Raw genomic sequence first — 22,836 nt, forward strand, 5'->3', positions numbered from 1 at the left:
CGAGAAAGAAAAATGCAGAGGTTTTTGTTGTTGGGTAAAGGATTTGAAGCGTGCTTCAAAGAGGACGGCCCATCCGATTTCTGGCTTCTCCTTAACAGCCAAGTCAGCGGTGAGTCTATCTCTAGAAGCTTTAACGTTGCATCTGAGGATGGGAATACATCTAAGATGTCTGCCAGCGTGATTAACAACATAAATTAAAGCTCCATTTCCCCACATGGAATCTGAGAGTGCTGTGGCTCACGCACAAATCTCAGGATCAGAAGAGAGAGAGGAGCATGGGAAAGTTAAGGGAAAAGGAGTTGGGATCCAAATTATATATGATGAGAAAGAAAGGATTGATACAGAGTCCAAGACAACTAGGGGACATAAAATGGAGTGGACATTTAGGCGGAAAAAATAAATAAAAAATGAGCCTAGTAAACAGTCACACAGGGAAAAGGAAGCCAAAACTAATTCAGATAGGAATTCCTGGAAAAACAAACAAAAAATCCCATATAAACACTTGGTAACAATTTAAATGACGCAGCTTGAATAGCCTCCGTAGTATAAACATGTTCTCCAATTCCATAACCTCTGCTTTTCTAAAGTCTCTAGTATGGAAATTTGTCAAAAGAATTTTGAAAAATTTAAATCTATTCTATTCTCTGGTTCTCCTTCAATCCAGCTGCTTACTGGTCCATTCACACAGTGCTTTGCATATAGTAAGCACTCAATAAATATGATGGAATGAACTCCCAACAATCGAACAAAGATGGCTATTCTCTGCTTTACTCTGTGCAGAGCATCATACTGAAGTGCTTGGGATGTGGTTTTTAAATAATGCCATTTATTTTTAAATACATACTGCAACATCTCTCAGCAATCCGTGAGAGACAAAGAATTCATCCATTCATTCAATCGTATTTATTGAGCGCTTCGTGTAGAAGTACTGCAGTAAGAACTTGGGAGAGACACATTCCCTGCCCGCAATGTGCTTGCAGTAGATGTGATCCTTGCCCACGAGGAGTTTACAGTCTAAAGGGAGGGACAATCATGAAAATAAAATTACCGACAGGGGAAATAGTACATAAGCGATTAGCACAGTGGCTAGAGCGTTGGGTAGGGACCGTCTCTATATGTTGCTAACTTGTACTTCCCAAACGCTTAGTACAGTGCTCGGCACACAGTAAGCGCTCAATAAATATGATTGAATGAATGAATGAATGAACAAGGTCATGGGTTCTAATTCCTACTCTGCCACATGTCTGCTGTGGGACCCTGGGCAAGTCACTTCATTTCTCTGGGCCTCGGTTATCTCATCTGTAAAATGGGGATTGAGACTGTGAGCCCCACATGGGACAGGGATCGTGTCCAACTTGATCAGCTCTTAGTATAGTGCCTGGCACATAGTAAGCACTTAAAATATCATCATCATCAGGAGGGGCTAGGGTGATTATCAAAGTGCTTACGGAATATACAACCAAGTCCAGAGGGGAGGATGGATAAGAGAAAACGAGGGCCTATTTTGGGAAGGCCTCTGGAAGGAGAGATGATTTTAGGAAGATTTTGAAGGTGGGGAGAGTGGTGGTCTGTTGGATATGAATTGGGAGGGAGTTCCAGGTCAGAGAGAGGACGAGCCCATGGGATCGACAGCAGGACACACGGGACTATAGGATGGCGTTCGAGGAGCGAAATGTGCAAACTGGGTTGTAGGAGGAGATGAGCACAGTAAGGTAGGAGTGAGGAGAGAGCTGAAACATGATTTTCCCTTCTAGAAACCATGTTGCCTTTCCCCAACTGGATATGCTTTTCTAAGTGTTCGCTAAGTACAGATTCCATCATGCTTAATGGTTTAGAAGTGAGGATTAATGACCTCTAATTCTTGGGCCTCCTCTGAAACCTCCTCTGGAGAGTCAGCCAGCGTTCTGGTAGGGAGGACTGTTGTAATGACTGGCAATTGTCTCGATAAATTCCTGCGCAGTTCTCTCGTACATATAATCAGGTTTTGGTGATGAGCTTACAACTGATTTTTTTTTTTCCCAATTTAGACTAAACCATCCTGAATGGTTTCTACATTTGGACCTGCCTGTTACAATATGCAATTCGGGAATGGGGACCTCCAGAATCCCTTTTTCAGCAAAGGCCAAACAAAAGAATTTTGTTGGATGGCTTGACTACCTCCTTTTCCCACTTGAATTATTGCTATCAAAACGGCTAAGAACCGGCAACTTCCATGCTAAGCTATTTCCCCTCTGCTTGACTCCTGGTACACAAAATAATTGGTGGAAATTTTTAAAAACTTGCTTCGGTCTGAGGCTCCTGATTCTCCTCATTCTTAAATGAGCGAATCTGTGCGCCAGGTAACGTTATCTGAGCACTTTGCATTTTGTCTACTGTAAAAGCGCTTCCTAAAAAGCAATTTTACAGTTTGCTTAAGGACTGTTCTTTAAAGAAAAGGAATATTAAATATGATAGCACTACATAGCTCAATTAACCAAATTCCTTATCCAACTCAAATATCATTGATGAATAAATGAATAACTCAGGACCGGCACTACAGACAGCAGACAATGATTGTGTTTTTATGAGATAGTTTTTTATGAGTCGACTAATTTTTTCCCCAGTTTACTTTGCTTCTCCCCAGGTCATATTCTCCTACCAGCTTGGCATTTTTGCAGCACCTCAGCACTTATGTAATTATAACTACCCTTAGCATGACTGTACCTACCAATTTATATGCTCTACTTAAGAACACGCTTATCTACAATTCTAGACTGTGAGCCCGTTGTTGGGTAGGGTCTCTGTATATGTTGCCGACTTGTACTTCCCAGGCGCTTAGTACAGTGCTCTGCACACAGTAAGCGCTCAATAAATACGATTGAATGAATGAATAACCATTTTCCCATTCTCTTAGCTGATGACTTTGTGTCCGCCTCTTCCAAAGACAGTAAGCTCCTTGAGGGCAGGGATCATGTCTAGCGCTATTGCTAGTAGTCTTCATCCCCACCGTCTCCCTCTCCCCAGTGCATCGCCCTTGCAGTTGGATTTGTATCCTTTATTCACCCCACCCCCGGTCCAAGAGTACTTATGTGCGTATCAGAAATTTATCTTAACTTCTGTCTCTCCCTTTTGACTGTAAGCGCCTTGTGGACAGGGAACCTGTCTACCAACTCTGTTATACTGTACCCTCCCAAGTGCTTAGTACAGTGCTCTGCACCCTGTATGCGCTCAACAAATACCACTGATTACTGTATACTGAGAAGCACTTTGTATACTGCATACTGTTGGTTCTCGATACAACTGGTTGACTGCAGAGGAACTAACGGAGAGGTCAGTCATTCATTCATTCAATCGTATTTATTGAACGCTTAGTGTACAGAGCACTGTACTAAGTGCTTGGAAAGTACAATTTGGCAATAGATAGAGACGATCCCTACCCCACAGCGGGCTCACAGTCTACAAGCACCAAGCCGTGTGGCTTAATGGAAAGAGCCCGGGCTTTAGAGTCAGAGGTCATGGGTTCAAATCCCCGCTCTGCCAATTGTCAGCTGTGACTTTGGGCAAGTCACTTCGCTTCTCTGGGCCTCAGTTCCCTCATCTGTAAAATGGGGATGAAGACTGTGAGCCCCCCGTGGGACAACCTGCTCACCTTGTAACCTCCCCAGCACTTAGAAGAGTGCATTGCACATAGTAAGCCCTTAATAAATGCCATTATTATTATTATTATTATTATAAGGGGGAGACAGACAACAAAACAAGTTCCACCTTTGCCTTTGTCTACTGGGTGACCTTGGGCAAGTCCATTTCTGTACCTCAGTAGGCTCATCTATAAAATGGAGATTCCTATGCACCCCTTGGGGGCCATGGACTACCCTAGGCCCAACTTATGTCGCTTGAATGCTTCCCAGAACTTGGTGCCTTGCACCCGCCGAGCCCTGTAACAAATGCCCTTGAAAAGATCCTTAGAGCCCAGCATTCCCCCTCAGCCACCTTCTTGCTGCGCAACTCTCCCTCCCCTTTTGTCCCCCAGCCACTTTCATTCATTCATTCGTATTTATTGAGCGCTTACTGTGTACAGAGCACTGTACTAAGCGCGGTAAGCCGCGACATGTTAAAGACACGAAGTGAAGATGAACGACACGAAAACACACAAACGCACGTGGAGAATGTGGAAAAACAGAGGAGCAGAGAGAACAGCCCACACCATCCACACTCACCAAATTCCCACTGATGTTTTGGTACTGTGGAGGCGGTAAAAAGGAGCCGTAAACTCTTCATTTTAAAAGGTATTAAATGATTACAAGGGCCAGAAGACGTGCATGTGGATACTAAGAAACCTTACGGAAGACCCCATCTCCATTTTCCAGAGAAAGTTATTTGCTGCCTTTTTACAGAGACCTGGGCTTAATAAGAACGATTATTACTATTATTTGGAATGAGCCAACAGTTATTCTACAAAAAGGCATGGCTTTAAGGCCCATTTTGCAAGTCATATCACACTGACCTGACTATAATGATACATGCAGATAAGCCTCGGTTCAGCAGTATAGCCCGGCTCTCTCACAGCCCTTTCCTGCTGCAGTTTAGCAACAACTCTGCTTTATGCGAAAAGAGGAAACACTTCTGTGATATGATTGTATTAGCTAGGAGGAAGAAGGATGTCAGGAAGAGCGACAGATAACAAGAATCAAAGGAATGAAAAGAACAGTCCAATATTTTTTCCTCTTCATTTCTTCTTCAGTGGATCACGCAACCTAAAATTCTTATATAAACCTGCTCACTAGTTTCATCGTTGAAAATCTGTCTCCATAAAATAGTTTATTGACTCTATCGACACAAAAAGAGAGGCCAGTTTTACAATGTAGCCGCACTTCCCAGCAACACAGCTTCCCTAATGCCGTTCTGTGGGAACAGGAGGTCGTTCAAAAGGCCGGGAGGGAGGGGGATAAAGTTGATTTTAATGAGGTCGATGAATATACCCACGCCAGGTACAAGCCTGGTCCATCCCTAAGCCAAGAAATTTGCTTTATCAAAATGGGGGAGACTGAGGTGGACTGGGAGTACATTTTGGTCTTTTGGCCACAGCACTGGCATATTAGGAAGTGAATCCTGTCGGATGCATCATCAAGAAGCATCAGGCAACCATCATATATGCTGCATCTCAGTGCTCAAAGAACAATAAATCTATGGCAGCACAAGGGATGAGCACGATGGGGTTCATTCACTCATTCAGTCGTATTTATTAAGCGCTTACTGTGCGCAGGGCACTGTACTAAGCACTAGGGAAAGTACAATACAGCAATAAAGAGTGATAATCCCTGCAGCACGAGGGATGAGTGAGATGGGGTTCATTCACTCATTGTCGTATTTATTAAGCGCTTACTGTGCGCAGAGCATATGTTTGTAGATATTTATTACTCTATTTATTTTACTTGTACATATCTATTCTATTTATTTTGTTACTATGTTTGGTTTTGTTCTCTGTCTCCCCCTTCTAGACTGTGAGCCCACTGTTGGGTGGGGACTGTCTCTATATGTTGCCAACTTGGACTTCCCAAGTGCTTAGTACAGTGCTCTGCACACAGTAGGCACTCAATAAATATGATTGATTGATTGATTGATTACAATACAGCAATAAAGGGTGACAATCCCTGCTCACAACGAGCTCACAGTCTGGGGAAGACGGACATCAATACAAATAAACAGACATCAATTCATTCATTCAGTACAATGTTCTGAAGACAGTGAGCGCTCAATAAATACGATTGAATGAATTTATTGAGCGCTTACTGGCTGCAGAGCACTGTACTGAGTGCTTGGGAAAGTACAATGCATCGATATAAATAAATCGGGGGTTGGGGTGAGGGTGCTAGTTTTAAAACACAATCCTCCTGAGGAGGGTGGCTATGTGTGAGCCAAGGATTGAGGATTTTCCCCTCCACGCCACTCTTTCCCCCCGCCAACCCTCGCATCTAGAGAGATGATCAAACGCTCGTTGTTGGGTAGGGACCGTCTCTATTGCTGAATTGTATTTCCAAGGGTGTTCTGCACACGGTAAGCGCTCAATAAATACGACTGAATGAATGAACTGCAGCTGAAAAAAAAAATCACAAGCACAGCCACACAAAAACGGCCCCGGGGAATCCGAAGCCGGCCCCCCGCCATGGCCATCCGTGATGTGAGCAGCGGTAACTGGCTGTATTAAGCGCTTACTGAATGGGTGCTGTACTGAGCGCTGGGCTACACAGGTGTGATCCGGGCACGGTTCCCCCCGTGGATAATAATGATAATAACGTTGAGGAATAGGAGGATGGTATTGATTAAGCGCTTACTACATGCAGAGAGCCCTGGGTGCTGTACTGAGCACGAGGCTACACAGGTGGGATCCAGGCACCCAAGTGGATAATAATAATGTTGGGGAGGAGGAGGATGGTATTGGTTAACGCTTAGTATGTGCAGAGCACCCTGGGTGCTGTACTGAGCGCTGGACTACACAGGTGTGATCTGGGCACGGTTTCCCCTGTGGATAATAACAATAATGATAATAATGATAATAATGTTGAGGACTAGGAGGATTGTATTAAGTGCTTACTATGTGCAGAGCGCCCTGGGTGTTGTACTGAGTGCGAGGCTACACAGGTGGGATCCAGGCACCCAAGTGGATAATAATAATAATAATAATGTTGGGGAGGAGGAGGATGGTATTGGTTAAGGCTTAGTATGTGCAGAGCACCCTGGGTGCTGTACCGAATGCCAGGCTATACAGGTGGGATCCGGGCACCGTTCCCCAAGTGGATGATAATAATAATAATAATAATAATAATAATGGGGAGGAGGATGGTATTGACTAAGCGCTTACTACTTGCAGAGAGTCCTGGGTGCTGTACTGAGTGCCGGGCTACACAGATGGGATCCAGGCACGGTTCTCCCAGTGGGTGATAATAACAATAATAATAATAATGATAATGTTGAGGGGGAGGAGGGGGATGTATTGGTTAAGCGCTTACTTCAAAGCCCTACTGAGAGCTCACCTCCTCCAGGAGGCCTTCCCAGACTGAGCCCTCCCCTTTCCTCTGCTTCTCCTCCCCTCCCCATCGCCTCCCCTCCTTCCCTCTGCCCTGCCCCTTCCCCTCCCCACATCACTTGTGTCTATTTCTACATATTTATTACTCCATTTATTATTAACGATGTATCTATAGCTATTGTATAAGCGCTTACTTCAAAGCCCTACTGAGAGCTCACCTCCTCCAGAAGGCCTTCCCAGACTGAGCCCCCCCTTTTCCTCTGCTTCTCCTCCCCTCCCCATTGCCTCCCCTCCTTCCCTCTGCCTTACCTCTTCCCCTCCCCACATCACTTGTGTCTATTTCTACATATTTACTACTCCATTTATTAGTAACGATGCATCTATAGCTATAATTCTATTTATTCTGATGGTATTGACACCGGTCTTCTTGTTTTGTTGTCTCTCTCCCCCTTCTAGACCGTGTGTTGGGTAGGGACCGTCTCTATACGTTGCCGACTTGTACTTCCCAAGCGCTTGGTTCAGTGCACACAGTAAGCACTCAATAAATACGACTGAATGAATGCATAATAATAATGATATTTGTTAAGCGCTTATTCTGGGGAGGGACCATCTCCATCTGTTGCTGATTTGTCCTCTCCCAAGTGCTTAGTGCAGTGGTCTGCACACAGTAAGCGCTCAATAAATACGATTGAATGAATGAATAATAATAATAATAATATTTGTTAAGCACTTGATCTGGGGAGGGACAGTCTCCATCTGTTGCCAATCTGTCCTCTCCCAAGCGCTTAGTGCAGTGGTCTGCACGCAGTAAGCGCTCAATAAATGCAACTGAATGAATGAGTAATAATAATAATAATGATATTTGTTAAGCGCTTGCTCTGGGGAGAGACAGTCTCCATCTGTTGCCAATTTGTCCTCTCCCAAGCGCTTAGTCCAGTGCTCTGCAGACAGTCAGAGCTCAATAAATACGATTGAATGAATGAATGAATAATCATCATAACGATATTTGTCAAGTGCTTACTCTGGGGAGGAACCGCCTCTATGTGTTGCCAATTTGTCCTCTCCCAAGCGCTTAGTCCAGTGCTCTGCAGACAGTCAGCGCTCAATCAATACGATTGAATGAATGAATAATAATAATAATAATGATATTTGTTGAGCGCTTGCTCTGGGGAGGGACAGTCTCCATCTGTTGCCTATTTGTCCTCTCCCACGCGCTTAGTCCAGTGCTCTGCAGACAGTCAGCGCTCAATAAATACGATTGAATGAATGACTAATAATAATAGTAATAATAATAATAACAATAATAATGACATTTGTTAAGCGCTTACTCTGGGGAGGGACCGCCTCCATCTGCTGCCGATCCGTCCTCTCCCAAGCGCTCAGTGCAGTGCTCTGCACCCAGTCAGCGCTCAATCAATACGATGGAATGAATGAATGAATTCCATCGTATTGATTGAGCGCTGTGTTCAGAGCACTGTCCTATGAGCTTGGAAAGTACAAGTCGGCAACATATGACAAGGAATCCATAAATACGATTGAATGAATAATAATAATAATGATAATAATAATAATATTTGTTAAGCGCTTACTCTGGGGAGGGACCGCCTCTACACGTTGCCGATTTGTCCTCTCCCAAGTGCTTAGTGCAGTGCTCTGTGCCCAATCAGAGAAGCAGCGTGGCTCGGTGGCAAGAGCCCGGGCTTTGGAGTCAGTGGTCATGGGTTCAAATCCCGGCTCCGCCAATTGTCAGCTGTGTGACTTTGGGCAAGTCACTTCGCTTCTCTGATCCTCAGTTCCCTCATCTGGAAAATGGGGATAAAGACTGGGAGCTCCACGTGGGACAACCTGATCACCCTGTAGCCTCCCCAGCACTTAGAACAGTGCTTGGCACATAGTAAGCGCTTAACAAATGCCATTATTATTATTAACAGCGCTCAATAAGTATGATTGAGTTAAAGAATAATAATAATAATAACGATATTTGTTAAGCGCTTACTCTGGGGAGGGACCGTCTCTGTTGCCGATTTGTCTTCCCCCAAGCGCTTATTGCACTGCTCTGCACCCAATCAGTGCTCAGTAATAATGACTGAATGAATAATAATAATATTTGTTAAGTGCTTACTCTGTAGGGACCGTCTCCATCTATTGCCAATTTGTCCTCTCCCAAGTGCTTAATGCAGTGCTCCGCACCCAGTCAGTGCTCAATAAGTATGATTGGTTGAATGAATTAATAATAATAACAATAATGATATTTGTTAAGCGCTTACTCTGGGGAGGGACCGTCTCCATCTACTGCCGATTTGTCCTCTCCCAAGTGCTTAGTGCAGTGCTCCGCACCCAGTGAGCACTCAATAAGTACGTCGGAATGGCAAGGAACCCCTAAATCCGACTGAATGAATGAATGAAGAACGAAGGAGTGAGTGTAGTGAGCGTCGGAGCGGCGGTCCTAAATCCGATTGAATGAATGAAGAGCGAGGGAGTGAGTGTATTCATTCAATCGTATTTACTGAGTGCTTACTGTGTGCAGAGCACTGTACTAAGCGCTTGGGAGCGTCGGTCCTAAATCCGACAATAAATGAAGAAGGGAGGGAGTGTAGTTGAGCGTCGGGGCTGACGGTCCTAAATCCGACTGAATGAATGAAGGAGGGAGGGAGTGTAGTGAGCGTCAGGGCTGGCAGTCCTAAATCTGACTGAATGAATGAATGAAGAAGGAGGGAGCGAGTGTAGTGAGCGTCGGGGCTGGCGGTCCTAAATCCGACTGAATGAAGAGCGAAGGAGTGAGTGCACTGAGCATCGGTCCTAAATGCGATGGAATGAATGAATGAAGAGCGAGGGAAGGAGTGTACTAAGCGTCGGTCCTAAATGTGATAGAATGAATGAAGACCGAGGGAGTGAGTGTACTGAGCGACAGTCCTAAATCCGACTGAGTGAATGAACGAAGAGCGAGGGAGCGAGTGTAGTGAGCGTCAGTCCTAAATCCGACTGAATGAATGGAGAGCGGGAGCGAGTGTAGTGAGCATCGGTCCTAAATGCGACTGAAGCGAGGGAGCGAGTGTAGTGAGTGTCAGTCCTAAATCTGACAACGAATGAATGAAGAGCGAGGGAGTGAGTGCACTGAGCGTCGGTCCTAAAAGTGATGGAATGAATGAATGAAGAGTGAGGGAGCGAGTGCAGTGAGTGTCGGTCCTAAATGTGATGGAATGAATGAGGAGCGAGGGAGCGGGTGTACTGAGCGTCGGTCCTAAATGCGACTGAATGAATGAATGAAGACTGAGCGTCGGTCCTAAATGCGATAGAATGAATGAATGAAGAGTGAGGGAGTGAGTGTAGTGAGCATCGGTCCTAAATGAGACAGAATGAATGGATGAAGAGCGAGTGTAGTGAGCGTCGGTCCTAGATGCGACTGAATGAATGAAGAGCGAGGGAGTGAGTGTAGTGAGCGTTGGTCCTAAACACGATAGAATGAATGAAGACTGAGCGTTGGTCCTAAATTCAATAGAATGAATGAATGAAGAGTGAGGGAGCGAGTGTAGTGAGCGTCGGTCCTAAATGCGACAGAATGAATGAATGAATGAATGAAGAGCGAGTGTAGTGAGCGTCGGTCCTAAATGCGACTGAATGAATGAAGAGCGAGGGAGTGAGTGTAATGAGCGTCGGTCCTAAATGCAATAGAATGAATGAATGAAGAGCGAGGGAGCGGGTGTACTGAGCATCGGCCCTAAATCTGACTGATTGAATGAATGAAGAGCGAGGGAGCGAGTATAGTGCGCATCGGTCCTAAAGGCGACTGAATGAATGAAGAGCGAGGGAGTGAGTGTACTGAGCGTCGGTCCTAAATCCGACTGAATGAATCATCATCATCATCATCAATCGTATTTATTGAGCGCTTACTATGTGCAGAGCACTGTACTAAGCGCTTGGGAAGTGCAACTTGGCAACATATAGAGACAGTCCCTACCCAACAGTGGGCTCACAGTCTAAAAGGGGGAGACGACTGAGCATCGGTCCTAAATGCAATAGAATGAATGAAGAGCGAGGGAGCGAGTGTACTGAGCGTCAGTCCTAGATGCGAAAGAATGAATGAATGAAGAATGAGTGTAGTGAGCATCGGTCCTAAATGCGATAGAATGAATGAAGAGCGAGGGAGCGAGCAGATGTACAGAGCGTCGGCCCTAAATGTGATAGAATGAATGAATGAAGAGCGAGGGAGCGAATGTACTGAGCGTTGGTCCTAGATGTGGTTGAGGTGAGGGAGCGAGTGTGGTGAGCGTCGGTCCTAAATCCGACTGAATGAATGAAGACTGAACGTCGGTCCTAAATGCGATAGAATGAATGAAGAGCGAGGAAGCGAGCGTACTGGGCGTCGGTCCTAGATGCAAGCGAGGTGAGGGAGCAAGTGCAGTGAGCATCGGTCTTAAATCCGACTGAATGAATGAATGAAGAGCGAGGGAGCGAGTGTGCTGAGCATCGGTCCTACATGCGACTGATTGAATGAATGAAGACTTAGCATCGGTCCTAAATGCGACAGAATGAACGAATGAAGAGCGAGTGTAGGGAGTGTCGGTCCTAAATGCGACTGAATGAATGAATGAATGACGAGCGAGGGAACGAGTGTAGTGAGTGTCGGTCCTAAATGCGACTGAATGAATGGAGGCTGAGCGTCGGTCCTAAATGCTATAAAATGAATGAATGAATGAAGAGCAAGGGGGCAAGTGTACTGAGCTTTGGTCCTAAATGCGACTGAATGAATGAAGACTGAGCGTCGGTCCTAAATGCGATAGAATGAATGAATAGCGAGGGGGCGAGTGTACTGAGCACCGGTCCTAGATGCAACAGAATGAATGAATGAAGAGCGAAGGAGCAAATGTAGTGAGCGTTGGTCCTAAATGCGACTGATTGAATGAATGAAGACTGAGCGTCAGTCCAAAATGCGATAGAATGAATGAAAGAAGAGCGAGGGGGCGAGTGTACTGAGCGTCGGTCCGAGATGCGATAGAATGAATGAATGAAGAGCGAGGGAGCGAGTGTACTGAGCGTCGGCCCTAGATGCGATAGAATGAATGAATGAAGAGCGAGGGAACGAGTGTACCGGGCATCGGTCCTAGATGTGATTGCGGTGAGGGAGCGAGTGTAGTGAGCGTCGGTCCTAAATCCGACTGAATGAATGAAGAGCGAGAGAGCGAGTGTACTGAGCATCGGTCCTACACGCGACTGAATGAATGAATACTGAGCGTCGGTCCTAAATGCGACCGAACGAACGAATGAAGGGCGAGCGTAGTGAGCGTCGGTCCTAAATCCGACAGAATGAATGAATGAAGATTGAGCGTCGGTCCTAAATGCGACCGAATGAACGAATGAAGGGCGAGCGTAGTGAGTGTCGGTCCTAATTCGGACAGAATGAATGAATGAATGAAGACTGAGCGTCGGTCCTAAATGCGACCGAATGAACGAATGAAGGGCGAGCGTAGTGAGCGTTGGTCCTAAATTCGACAGAATGAATGAATGAAGACTGCGCGTCGGTCCTAAATGCGACCGAATGAACGAATGAAGAGCGAGCATAGTGAGCGTCGGTCCTAAATCTGACTGAATGAATGAATGAATGAAGACTGAGCGTCGGTCCTAAATGCGACCAAATGAGTGAATGAAGAGTGAGCGTAGTGAGCGTCTGTCCTAAATCCAACTGAATGAATGAACGAATGAAGACTGTCCGTCGGTCCTAAATGCGACCGAATGAACGAATGAAGGGCGAGCGTAGTGAGCGTTAGTCCGAAATCCGACTGAATGAATGAATGAATGAAGACTGAGCGTCGGTCCTAAATGCGACCGAATGAACGAATGAAGGGCGAGCGTAGTGAGCGTTGGTCCTAATTCCGACAGAATGAATGAATGAATGAATGAATGAAGACTGAGCGTCGGTCCTAAATGCGACCGAATGAACGAATGAAGGGCGAGCGTAGTGAGTGTCGGTCCTAATTCGGACAGAATGAATGAATGAATGAAGACTGACCGTCAGTCCTAAATGCGACCGAATGAATGAATGCAGAGCGAGCGTAGTGAGCGTCGGTCCTAATTTGGACTGAATGAATGAATGAATGAAGACTGCGCGTCGGTCCTAAATGCGACCGAATGAGTGAATGAAGAGCGAGCGTAGTGAGCATCGGTCCTAAATCCGACTGAATGAATGAATGAATGAAGACTGAGCGTCGGTCCTAAATGCGACTGAATGAACGAATGAAGGGCGAGCGTAGTGAGCGTCAGTCCTAAATCTGACTGAACGAATGAATGAATGAAGACTGAGCGTCGGTCCTAAATGCGACCGAATGAGTGAATGAAAAGCGAGCGTAGTGAGCGTCGGTCCTAAATCCGACAGAATGAATGAATGAATGAAGACTGAGCGTCGGTCCTAAATGCGACTGAATGAACGAATGAAGGGCGAGCGTAGTGAGCGTCGGTCCTAAATCCGACTGAACGAATGAATGAATGAAGACTGAGCATCGGTCCTAAATGCGACCGAATGAGTGAATGAAGAGCGAGCATAGTGAGCGTCGGTCCTAAATCCGACTGAATGAATGAATGAACGAAGACTGAGCATCAGTCCTAAATGCGACCGAATGAGTGAATGAAGGGCAAGCGTAGTGAGCGTCAGTCCTAAATCCGACAGAATGAATGAATGAAGACTGAGGGTCGGTCCTAAATGTGACCGAATGAGTGAATGAAGAGTGAGCGTAGTGAGCGTCGGTCCTAATTTAGACAGAATGAATGAATGAATGAATGAAGACTGAGTGTCGGTCCTAAACGTGACCGAATGAGTGAATGAAGAGCGAGCGTAGTGAGCGTCGGTCCTAAATCCGACTGAATGAATGAATGAAGACTGAGCGTCGGTCCTAAATGCGACCGAATGAGTGAATGAAGAGCGAGCGTAGTGAGCGTCGGTCCTAAATCCGACAGAATGAATGAATGAATGAAGACTGAGCGTCGGTCCTAAATGCGACCGAATGAGTGAATGAAGAGCGAGCGTAGTGAGCGTCGGTCCTAATTCCGACAGAATGAATGAAGACTGAGCGTCGGTCCTAAATGCGACTGAATGAACGAATGAAGGGCGAGCGTAGTGAGCGTCGGTCCTAAATCCGACTGAACGAATGAATGAATGAAGACTGAGCATCGGTCCTAAATGCGACCGAATGAGTGAATGAAGAGCGAGCGTAGTGAGCGTCGGTCCTAATTCCGACAGAATGAATGAAGACTGACCGTTGGTCCTAAATGCGACCGAATGAGTGAATGAAGGGCGAGCGTAGTGAGCGTCGGTCCTAAATCCGACAGAATGAATGAATGAATGAAGACTGAGCGTCGGTCCTAAATGCGACCGAATGAGTGAATGAAGAGCGAGCGTAGTGAGCGTCGGTCCTAATTCCGACAGAATGAATGAAGACTGACCGTTGGTCCTAAATGCGACCGAATGAATGAATGAAGGGCGAGCGTAGTGAGCGTCGGTCCTAAATCCGACAGAATGAATGAATGAATGAAGACTGAGCGTCGGTCCTAAATGCGACCGAATGAGTGAATGAAGAGCGAGCGTAGTGAGCGTCGGTCCTAAATCCGACTGAACGAATGAATGAATGAAGACTGAGCGTCGGTCTTAAATGCGACCGAATGAGTGAATGAAGAGTGAGCGTAGTGAGCGTCGGTCCTAAATCCGACTGAATGAATGAATGAAGACTGAGCGTCGGTCCTAAATGCGACCGAATGAACGGCGAGCGTAGTGAGCGTCGGTCCTAAATCCGACAGAATGAATGAATGAATGAATGAATGAAGACTGAGCGTCGGTCCTAAATGCGACCGAATGAATGAATGAAGGGCGCGCGTAGTGAGCGTCGGTCCTAAATCCGACTGAATGAATGAATGAATGAAGACTGAGCATCGGTCCTAAATGCGACTGAATGAACGAATGAAGGGCGAGCGTAGTGGGCGTCGGTCCTAAATCCGACAGAATGAATGAATGAATGAAGACTGAGCGTCGGTCCTAAATGCGACCGAATGAGTGAATGAAGAGTGAGCGTAGTGAGCGTCGGTCCTAAATCCGACTAAATGAATGAATGAAGACTGAGCGTCGGTCCTAAATGCGACCGAATGAGTGAATGAAGGGCGAGGGTAGTGAGCGTCGGTCCTAAATCCGACAGAATGAATGAATGAATGAAGACTGAGCGTCGGTCCTAAATGCGACCGAATGAGTGAATGAAGAGCGAGCGTAGTGAGCGTCGGTCCTAAATCCGCCAGAACGAATGAATGAATGACTGAATGAATGAATGGAGGGCGGGAGCGTAGTGAGCGTGTTGCGTGGGGGGACTCACCGGGTGCAGGCGAAGTACATGAGGCTGACGATGGTGAAGCTGAGCAGGGTGATGGTGTGCGGGCGGTAGAAGAAATCCAGGGTGATGTCCTCCACCTGCTGCTCGTTGATCATGCGGAAGTGCAGCTTGTAGTTGACGTCGTCCTTGCTGAGGGTCCGGCTCCCCGCGCAGGCCGCCATGACGGCCCCCCGCCCCGCCCGCCCGCCCTCCTCTTCTCCTCAGCCTCTCCTCAGCCTCCTCCCGCCGCCGCCGCCGCCGCCCGCGAGCCCGCGCGTACCACCCGCCCGCCGCCCGCAGGGGGGTCCGCCCCTCCCCTCCCCGCGCCTCATAGGACGGTCCCCGCCGGATCCCCCCCACGCCCCCGCCGCGGATGGTAGCGCCCGCCGCGCGCCGGTCACGTGGTGGGGGGCGCGCGCGCGCGCGCGCGCGACCGCGCGGACGGAGCGGAATCGGCCTCGGCCGCCGGCGTGCTGGTCTACCGCGGCCTGCTCGTTGGCTGGGAGCCAGTGGGCGCTTACGAGGTGCGACGCGCTGTGCTGAGCGCTCCGGGGAGGACACGCCCTAACAGCCCCGCCCAGGTAACCCCTGATGCACACCCTGCTGCCAACAACCGGGGCTTTAATAATAATAATAATAATAATAATAATAATGATGATGAAGGCATCGGTTAAGCGCTTACCACGTGCAAAATCAGAATAACCATCAGGATGATCAATCAGTCGTATTTATCGTCAACCGTATTTATTGAGCGCTTACTGTGTGCAGAGCACTGTGCTAAGCGCTTGGGAAGGACAAATTGGCAACGTAGAGAGACAGTCCCTAATCAATCAATCAATCAGTCGTATTTATTGAGCGCTTACTATGTGCAGAGCACTGTGCTAAGCGCTTGGGAAGTACAAGTTGGCATCACATAGAGACGGTCCCTACCCAACAGTGGGCTCGCAGTCTAAAACTATGACTCAACTTAGACTGAAAGTATAGTCTAAGACTATAAGTCTATTTATTGAGCGCTTACTGTGTGCAGAGCACTGTGCTAAGCGCTTGGGAAGGACAAGTTGGCAACAGATAGAGGCGGTCCCTACCCAACAGTGGGCTCGCAGTCTAAAACTGTGACTAAACTTAGACTGAAACTATAGTCTAAGACTATAAGTCTATTTATTGAGCGCTTACTGTGTGCAGAGCACTGTGCTAAGCGCTTGGGAAGGACAAGTTGGCAACAGATAGAGGCGGTCCCTACCCAACAGTGGGCTCGCAGTCTAAAACTGTGACTAAACTTAGACTGAAACTATAGTCTAAGACTATAAGTCTATTTATTGAGCGCTTACTGTGTGCAGAGCACTGTGCTAAGCGCTTGGGAAGGACAAGTTGGCAACAGATAGAGACGGTCCCTACCCAGCTGTGGAAATGATGGTGGCATCGGTTAAGCGCTTACTATGTGCCAAATATTAATGATGATCATAATAATAATAATAATGATGGCATTTATTAAGCGCTTACTATGTGCAAAGCACTGTTCTAAGCGATCATCATCATCAGTCGTATTTATTGAGCGCTTACTGTGCGCAGAGCACTATACTAAGCGCTTGGGAAGTACAGATTGGCAACATATAGAGACGGTCCCTACCCAACAGTGGGCTCACAGTCTAGAAGGGGGAGACAGAGAACAAAAGCAAACATACTAACAAAAAAAAAATAAATAGAATAGATGTGTACAAGTAAAATAAATAGAGTAATAAATGTGTACAAACATATATACAGGTGCTGTGGGGAAGGAAAGGAGGTAAGATGGGGGGGATGGAGAGGGGGACGAGGGGGAGAGGAAGGAGGGGGCTCAATCTGGGAAGGCCTCCTGGAGGAGGTGAGCTCTCAGCAGGGCCTTGAAGGGAGGAAGATGATGGCATTGGTTAAGCGCTTACTCTGTGCAAAATAATAACGATCGTAATGATGATGGCATTGGTTAAGCGCTTACTCTGTGCAAAATAATAATGATCGTAATGATGATGGCATTGGTTAAGCGCTTACTTGGTGCAAAATAATATGATGATGGCTGGTTAAGCGCTTACTATGTGCAGAGCACTGTACTAAGCGCTTGGGAAGTACAAATTGGCATCACATAGAGACAGTCCCTACCCAACAGTGGGCTCGCAGTCTAAAACTATGACTCAACTTAGACTGAAACTATAGTCTAAGACTATAAGTCTATTTATTGAGCGCTTACTGTGTGCAGAGCACTGTGCTAAGCGCTTGGGAAGGACAAGTTGGCAACAGATAGAGACGGTCCCTACCCAACAGTGGGCTCGCAGTCTAAAACTGTGACTAAACTTAGACTGAAACTATAGTCTAAGACTATAAGTCTGTTTATTGAGCGCTTACTGTGTGCAGAGCACTGTGCTAAGCGCTTGGGAAGGACAAGTTGGCAACAGATAGAGACGGTCCCTACCCAGCTGTGGGAATGAAGGTGGCATCGGTTAAGCGCTTACTATGTGCAAAATATTAATGATGATCATAATAATAATAATAATGATGGCATTTATTAAGCGCTTACTATGTGCAAAGCACTGTTCTAAGCGATCATCATCATCAGTCGTATTTATTGAGCGCTTACTGTGCGCAGAGCACTGTACTAAGCGCTTGGGAAGTACAGATTGGCAACATATAGAGACGGTCCCTACCCAACAGTGGGCTCACAGTCTAAAAGGGGGAGACAGAGAACAAAACCAAACATACTAACAAAATAAAATAAATAGAATAGATGTGTACAAGTAAAATAAATAGAGTAATAAATATGTACAAACATATATACAGGTGCTGTGGGGAAGGAAAGGAGGTAAGATGGGGGGGATGGAGAGGGGGACGAGGGGGAGAGGAAGGAGGGGGCTCAATCTGGGAAGGCCTCCTGGAGGAGGTGAGCTCTCAGCAGGGCCTTGAAGGGAGGAAGATGATGGCATTGGTTAAGCGCTTAGTCTGTGCAAAATAATAACGATCGTAATGATGATGGCATTGGTTAAGCGCTTACTATGTGCAAAATAATAATGATCGTAATGATGATGGCATTGGTTAAGCGCTTACTATGTGCAAAATAATAGTGACCGTAATGATGATGGCATTGGTTAAGCGTTTACTATGTGCAAAATAATAATAATGGTGGTGGCGTTGGTTAAGCGCTTACTGTGTTGAAAATAATAATAACGGTGATGGTTAAGCGCTTACTGTGTTGAAAAGAATAATAACGGTGATGGCGTTTAAGCGCTTACTATCTGCAAAGTAATAATAAAGGTGATGGCATTTGTTCAGCGCTTACTATGTGCAAAGTAATAATGAGGGTGATGGCATTGGTTAAGCCCTTGCTGTGTGCAAAATAATGATGATGGCATTTGGTTAAGCGCTTACTATGTTGAAAATAATAATAACGGTGATGCCGTTTAAGCGCTTACTATCTGCAAAATAATAATAATAAAAAAGATTATGGCATTTGTTCAGTGCTTTCTTTGTGCAAAATAATAGTGGTCATGATGATGGCATTTGCTAAGCGCTTACTATGTGCAAAATAATATGGTGATGGCGTTTAAGCGCTTACTATATGCAGAATAATAATAATAAGAAAGATGATGGTATTAAGCGCTTACTATGTGCAAAATAATATGGTGATGGCATTTAAGCGCTTACTATGTGCAAAATAATAATAATAATAAAGATGATGGTATTAAGCGCTTACCATGTGCAAAATAGTAATGATGATGGCATTTAAGCGCTTGCTTGCTATGTGCAAAATAATGATTATGGCATTGGTTAGGTGCTATGTGCAAAATAATAATCATAATGATGGTGGCATTTGTTAAGCGCTTACTATGTGCAAAATAATAATAATAATGATGGCATTTGTTAAGTGCTTACTATGTGCAGAATAGTAATAATAATGATGATGGCATTTGTTAAGCGCTTACTGTGTGCAAAATAATAATGAGGATGATGGCGTTTGTTAAGCACTTACTATGTGCGAAATAATAATGATGATGGCATTTGTTCATTCATTTAATCGTATTTATTGAGTGCTTACTGTGTGCAGAGCACTGTACCAAGTGCTTGGGAAGGACAAGTTGGCAACATCTAGAGACGGTCCCTACCCAACGGCGGGCTCACAGAATGAATGGGCTTGGGAGTCAGAGGTCATGGGTTCTAATAGTAATAATAATGGCATTTATTAAGCACTTTATTAAGTGCTTACTATGTGTAAAGTCATTCATTCATTCATTCAATCGTATTTATTGAGCGCTTACAGTGTGTAGAGCACTGTACCAAGCGCTTGGGAAGTACAAGTTGACAACATGTAGAGATGGTCCCCACAATAATGATGATGGCATTTGTTAAGCGCTTACTAAGTCCCAAGCACTGTTCTAAGCGTTGGGGGGGGGCTACAATAATAATAATAATAATAATGATGGCATTGGTTAAGCGCTTACTATGTCCCAAGCACTGTTCTAAGCATTGGGGGGACTACAATAATAATAATAATGATGATGGCATTGGGTAAGCGCTTACTATGTGCCAAGCACTGTTCTAAACACCGGGGGGGTGCTGCAATAATAATAATAATGATGGTGTTTATTAAGCCCTTTATTAAGCGCTTACTATGTGTAAAGTAATAATAATAATGATGATGGCATTGGATAAGCACTTACTATGTGCCAAGCACTGTTCTAAGCACTGGGGGGGCTACAATAATAATAATAATGGCATTGGTTAAGCGCTTACTATGTGCCAAGCACTGTTCTAAGTGCTGGGGGATCTACAATAATAATAATAACAATAATGATGGCATTGGTTAAGCGCTTACTATGTGTCAAGCACTGCTCTAAGCATTGGAGGGTTACAATAATAATAATAATAATGGCATTTGTTAAACGCTTACTATATGCCAAGCACTGTTCTAAGTGCTGGGGGGGGGCTACAATAATAATAATAATAATGATGGCATTGGTTAAGCGCTTACTATGTGCCAAGCACTGTTCTAATAATAATAATAATGGTATTTGCTAAGCGCTTACTATGTGCAAAGCACTGTTCTAATCGCTGGGGAGGTTCCAAGGTGATCAGGTTGTCCCATGAGGGGGGCTCACAGTCTTAGTCCCCATTTTAGAGATGAGGTCACTGAGGCCCAGAGAAGTTAAGTGAGTTGCCCAAAGTCACACAGCTGACAGTTGGCGGAGCCAACTGTTCTAAGACTGTGAGCCCACTGTTGGGTAGGGACTGTCTCTAGATGTTGCCAACTTGGACTTCCCAAGCGCTTAGTACAGTGCTGTGCACACAGTAAGCGCTCAATAAATACGAATGAATGAATGAATTTCCCCAGGGCCAACCTTCTCACTGTACCTCCAACTCATCCCCATCCCGGCTCTGCCAATTGTCAGCTGTGTGACTTAGGGCAAGTCACTTAACTTCTCTGTGCCTCAGTAACCTCATCTGTAAAATGGGGATGAAATCTGTGAGCCCATGGGACAAACTGATCACCTTGTAACCTCCCCAGTGCTTAAGTGCTCTGCACATAGTAAGCGCTTAACAAATGTCAAAATTATTATTATCCATCTCATCACTGACCTGGAACTCCTCCAGCCCTTCATATCGGACAGTGCCATCACTCTCCCCACGTTCAAAGCCCTACTAAAATCACATCTCTAAGACGCTCTCCTTAAATTCTCATATCTCCAACCTACTCCCGCTTATAATAATAATTATGGCATTTGTTAAGCACTTACTATGTGCCAAGTACTGTACTAAGTCCTGGGACAGATACATCTTCAGATCCCACATAGGGCTGACAATCTCCGTAGGAGGGATAACAAGTATTAAATCCCTCTTTTGCAGATGAGTAAACTGAGGCACCGACAAAGTGAAGTCACACAGCATGTAAGTGGCAGAGCAGGGTTTGGAACTCAAGTCCTTTGACTCCCAAGCCTGTGTTCTTTCCACTTTCCCTTTATGTACTTGGAAATGTACCTTTTAAGCACCTTGATATATCACCTCCAGCCCCATGGCACTTAAGTATATATCCTTTTACGCAGCCATTTCCTCTGTCCATTACAGTGTCTTTCTCCGCTTCTAGACTGTAAACTCCTTGTGGGCAGGGATCGTGTCTACCAACTCTATTGTAGTCTCCCAAGTGCTTAGTACAATGCTCTGCACGCAGAAAGGGTGCAATATATACCATTGACTCCAAAACAAGTTTTTTCATTCATTTAATCGTACTTATTGAGCGTGTCTACCAGCTCTATTGTAGTCTCCCAAGTGCTTAGTACAGTGCTCTGCACGCAGAAAGGGTGCAGTATATACCATTGACTCCAAACCAAGTTTGTTCATTCATTTAATCGTACTTATTGAGCACTTACTGTGAGCAGAGCACCGTGCTAAGCACTTGGAAAGTACAATTCAACAATAGAGACAGTCCCTGCCCACAATGGGCTTACAGTCTAGAAGCGGGGAGACAGACATCAAAACAGGTAAACAGGCATCAATAGCATCAATATAAATGAATAGAATTACTGATGTCTATCATCCCATTGGCTAATTTAATTTGATGACTTAAAAATAACCTGAGGCACTGAACCTTTTTTCTTAAATTATATTCATCTCAAGACTCATCAATATGATTTAAGTATTAATAATAATTAGGTATTAAATATCCACCCTATTATAGCCCTAAATAAAGGTAGATAATATAGTTCCTGCCAGAAGTGCTGTTAATCTAAAATAGATGAGGTTGATTTGAACAAATTTAAATCTATGTGGCCCACAATTCTCATAAGAAATACACAGAATAAAAAGCTAAATACTTCCAAACATCAACTATGGTGTGTTAGTGTAAGAGAACAAGAGCTTTTAGCCCTTTTATAGAACCTGTATCCTTTCATTTTCACTATTCCACCTGAGCTAGCTTTACCCATTTGACAGATCAGCCGCGTGGCTCAGTGGAAAGAGCCCAGGCTTTGGAGTCAAAGATCATGGGTTCAAATCCCAGCTCCGCCTATTGTCATCTGTATGACTTTGGGCAAGTCACTTAACTTCTCTGGGCTTAGTTACCTCATCTGGAAAATGGGGATTAAAACTGTGAGCCCCCCATGGGACAACCTGATCACCTTTGTAACCTCCCCAGTGCTTAGAACAGTGCTTTGTGCATAGTAAGTGCTTAATAAAAATACCATCATTATTATTATTATTATATCAGCGCTCTTCACCTGATTCTCTCAAACCCACCTTTTAACTGAGACATGTTCTCATCTCACCTACCCCTAACCCCTCTCTGCAGGTATTACCTCATCTGGAATTCCTTCCCCCTACAAAAATTCACAACTTCCTCAATCTTCAAAGCCATCCCCAAACCTATAGGAAGACTTCTCTGATTGGTTTTGTAAAACTCCAGTCATGTCAACTCAAGTCCACCCAGAACACGTGTAAAAAATATCCATTCCTATCCTCAGTACTTACGAACCT

At 45.3% G+C, this 22,836-nt stretch overlaps 2 protein-coding genes across 2 annotated transcripts in view; one reads left to right on the forward strand and one right to left on the reverse strand.

Annotated features, from left to right (window-relative positions):
- Window positions 1-15,556, reverse strand: part of PTDSS1 (phosphatidylserine synthase 1) — a 76,687-nt gene extending 61,131 nt beyond the window's left edge. Inside the window, exon 1 of the mRNA XM_038745411.1 lies at window positions 15,352-15,556. Coding sequence (XP_038601339.1) covers window positions 15,352-15,530 — 179 coding nt within the window. The 5' untranslated portion in view covers window positions 15,531-15,556. The remainder of the gene's footprint in view (window positions 1-15,351) is intronic.
- A 253-nt stretch (window positions 15,557-15,809) lies between these two features.
- MTERF3 (mitochondrial transcription termination factor 3) overlaps window positions 15,810-22,836 on the forward strand; it is a 51,079-nt gene continuing 44,052 nt past the window's right edge. The window contains exon 1 of the mRNA XM_038745932.1: window positions 15,810-15,929. The gene's annotated coding sequence lies outside the window, so the exon portion shown is untranslated. The remainder of the gene's footprint in view (window positions 15,930-22,836) is intronic.

Source organism: Tachyglossus aculeatus, chromosome 4 (genome assembly GCF_015852505.1).
Source record: "Tachyglossus aculeatus isolate mTacAcu1 chromosome 4, mTacAcu1.pri, whole genome shotgun sequence".
Classification (NCBI taxonomy): Eukaryota; Metazoa; Chordata; class Mammalia; order Monotremata; family Tachyglossidae; genus Tachyglossus; species Tachyglossus aculeatus.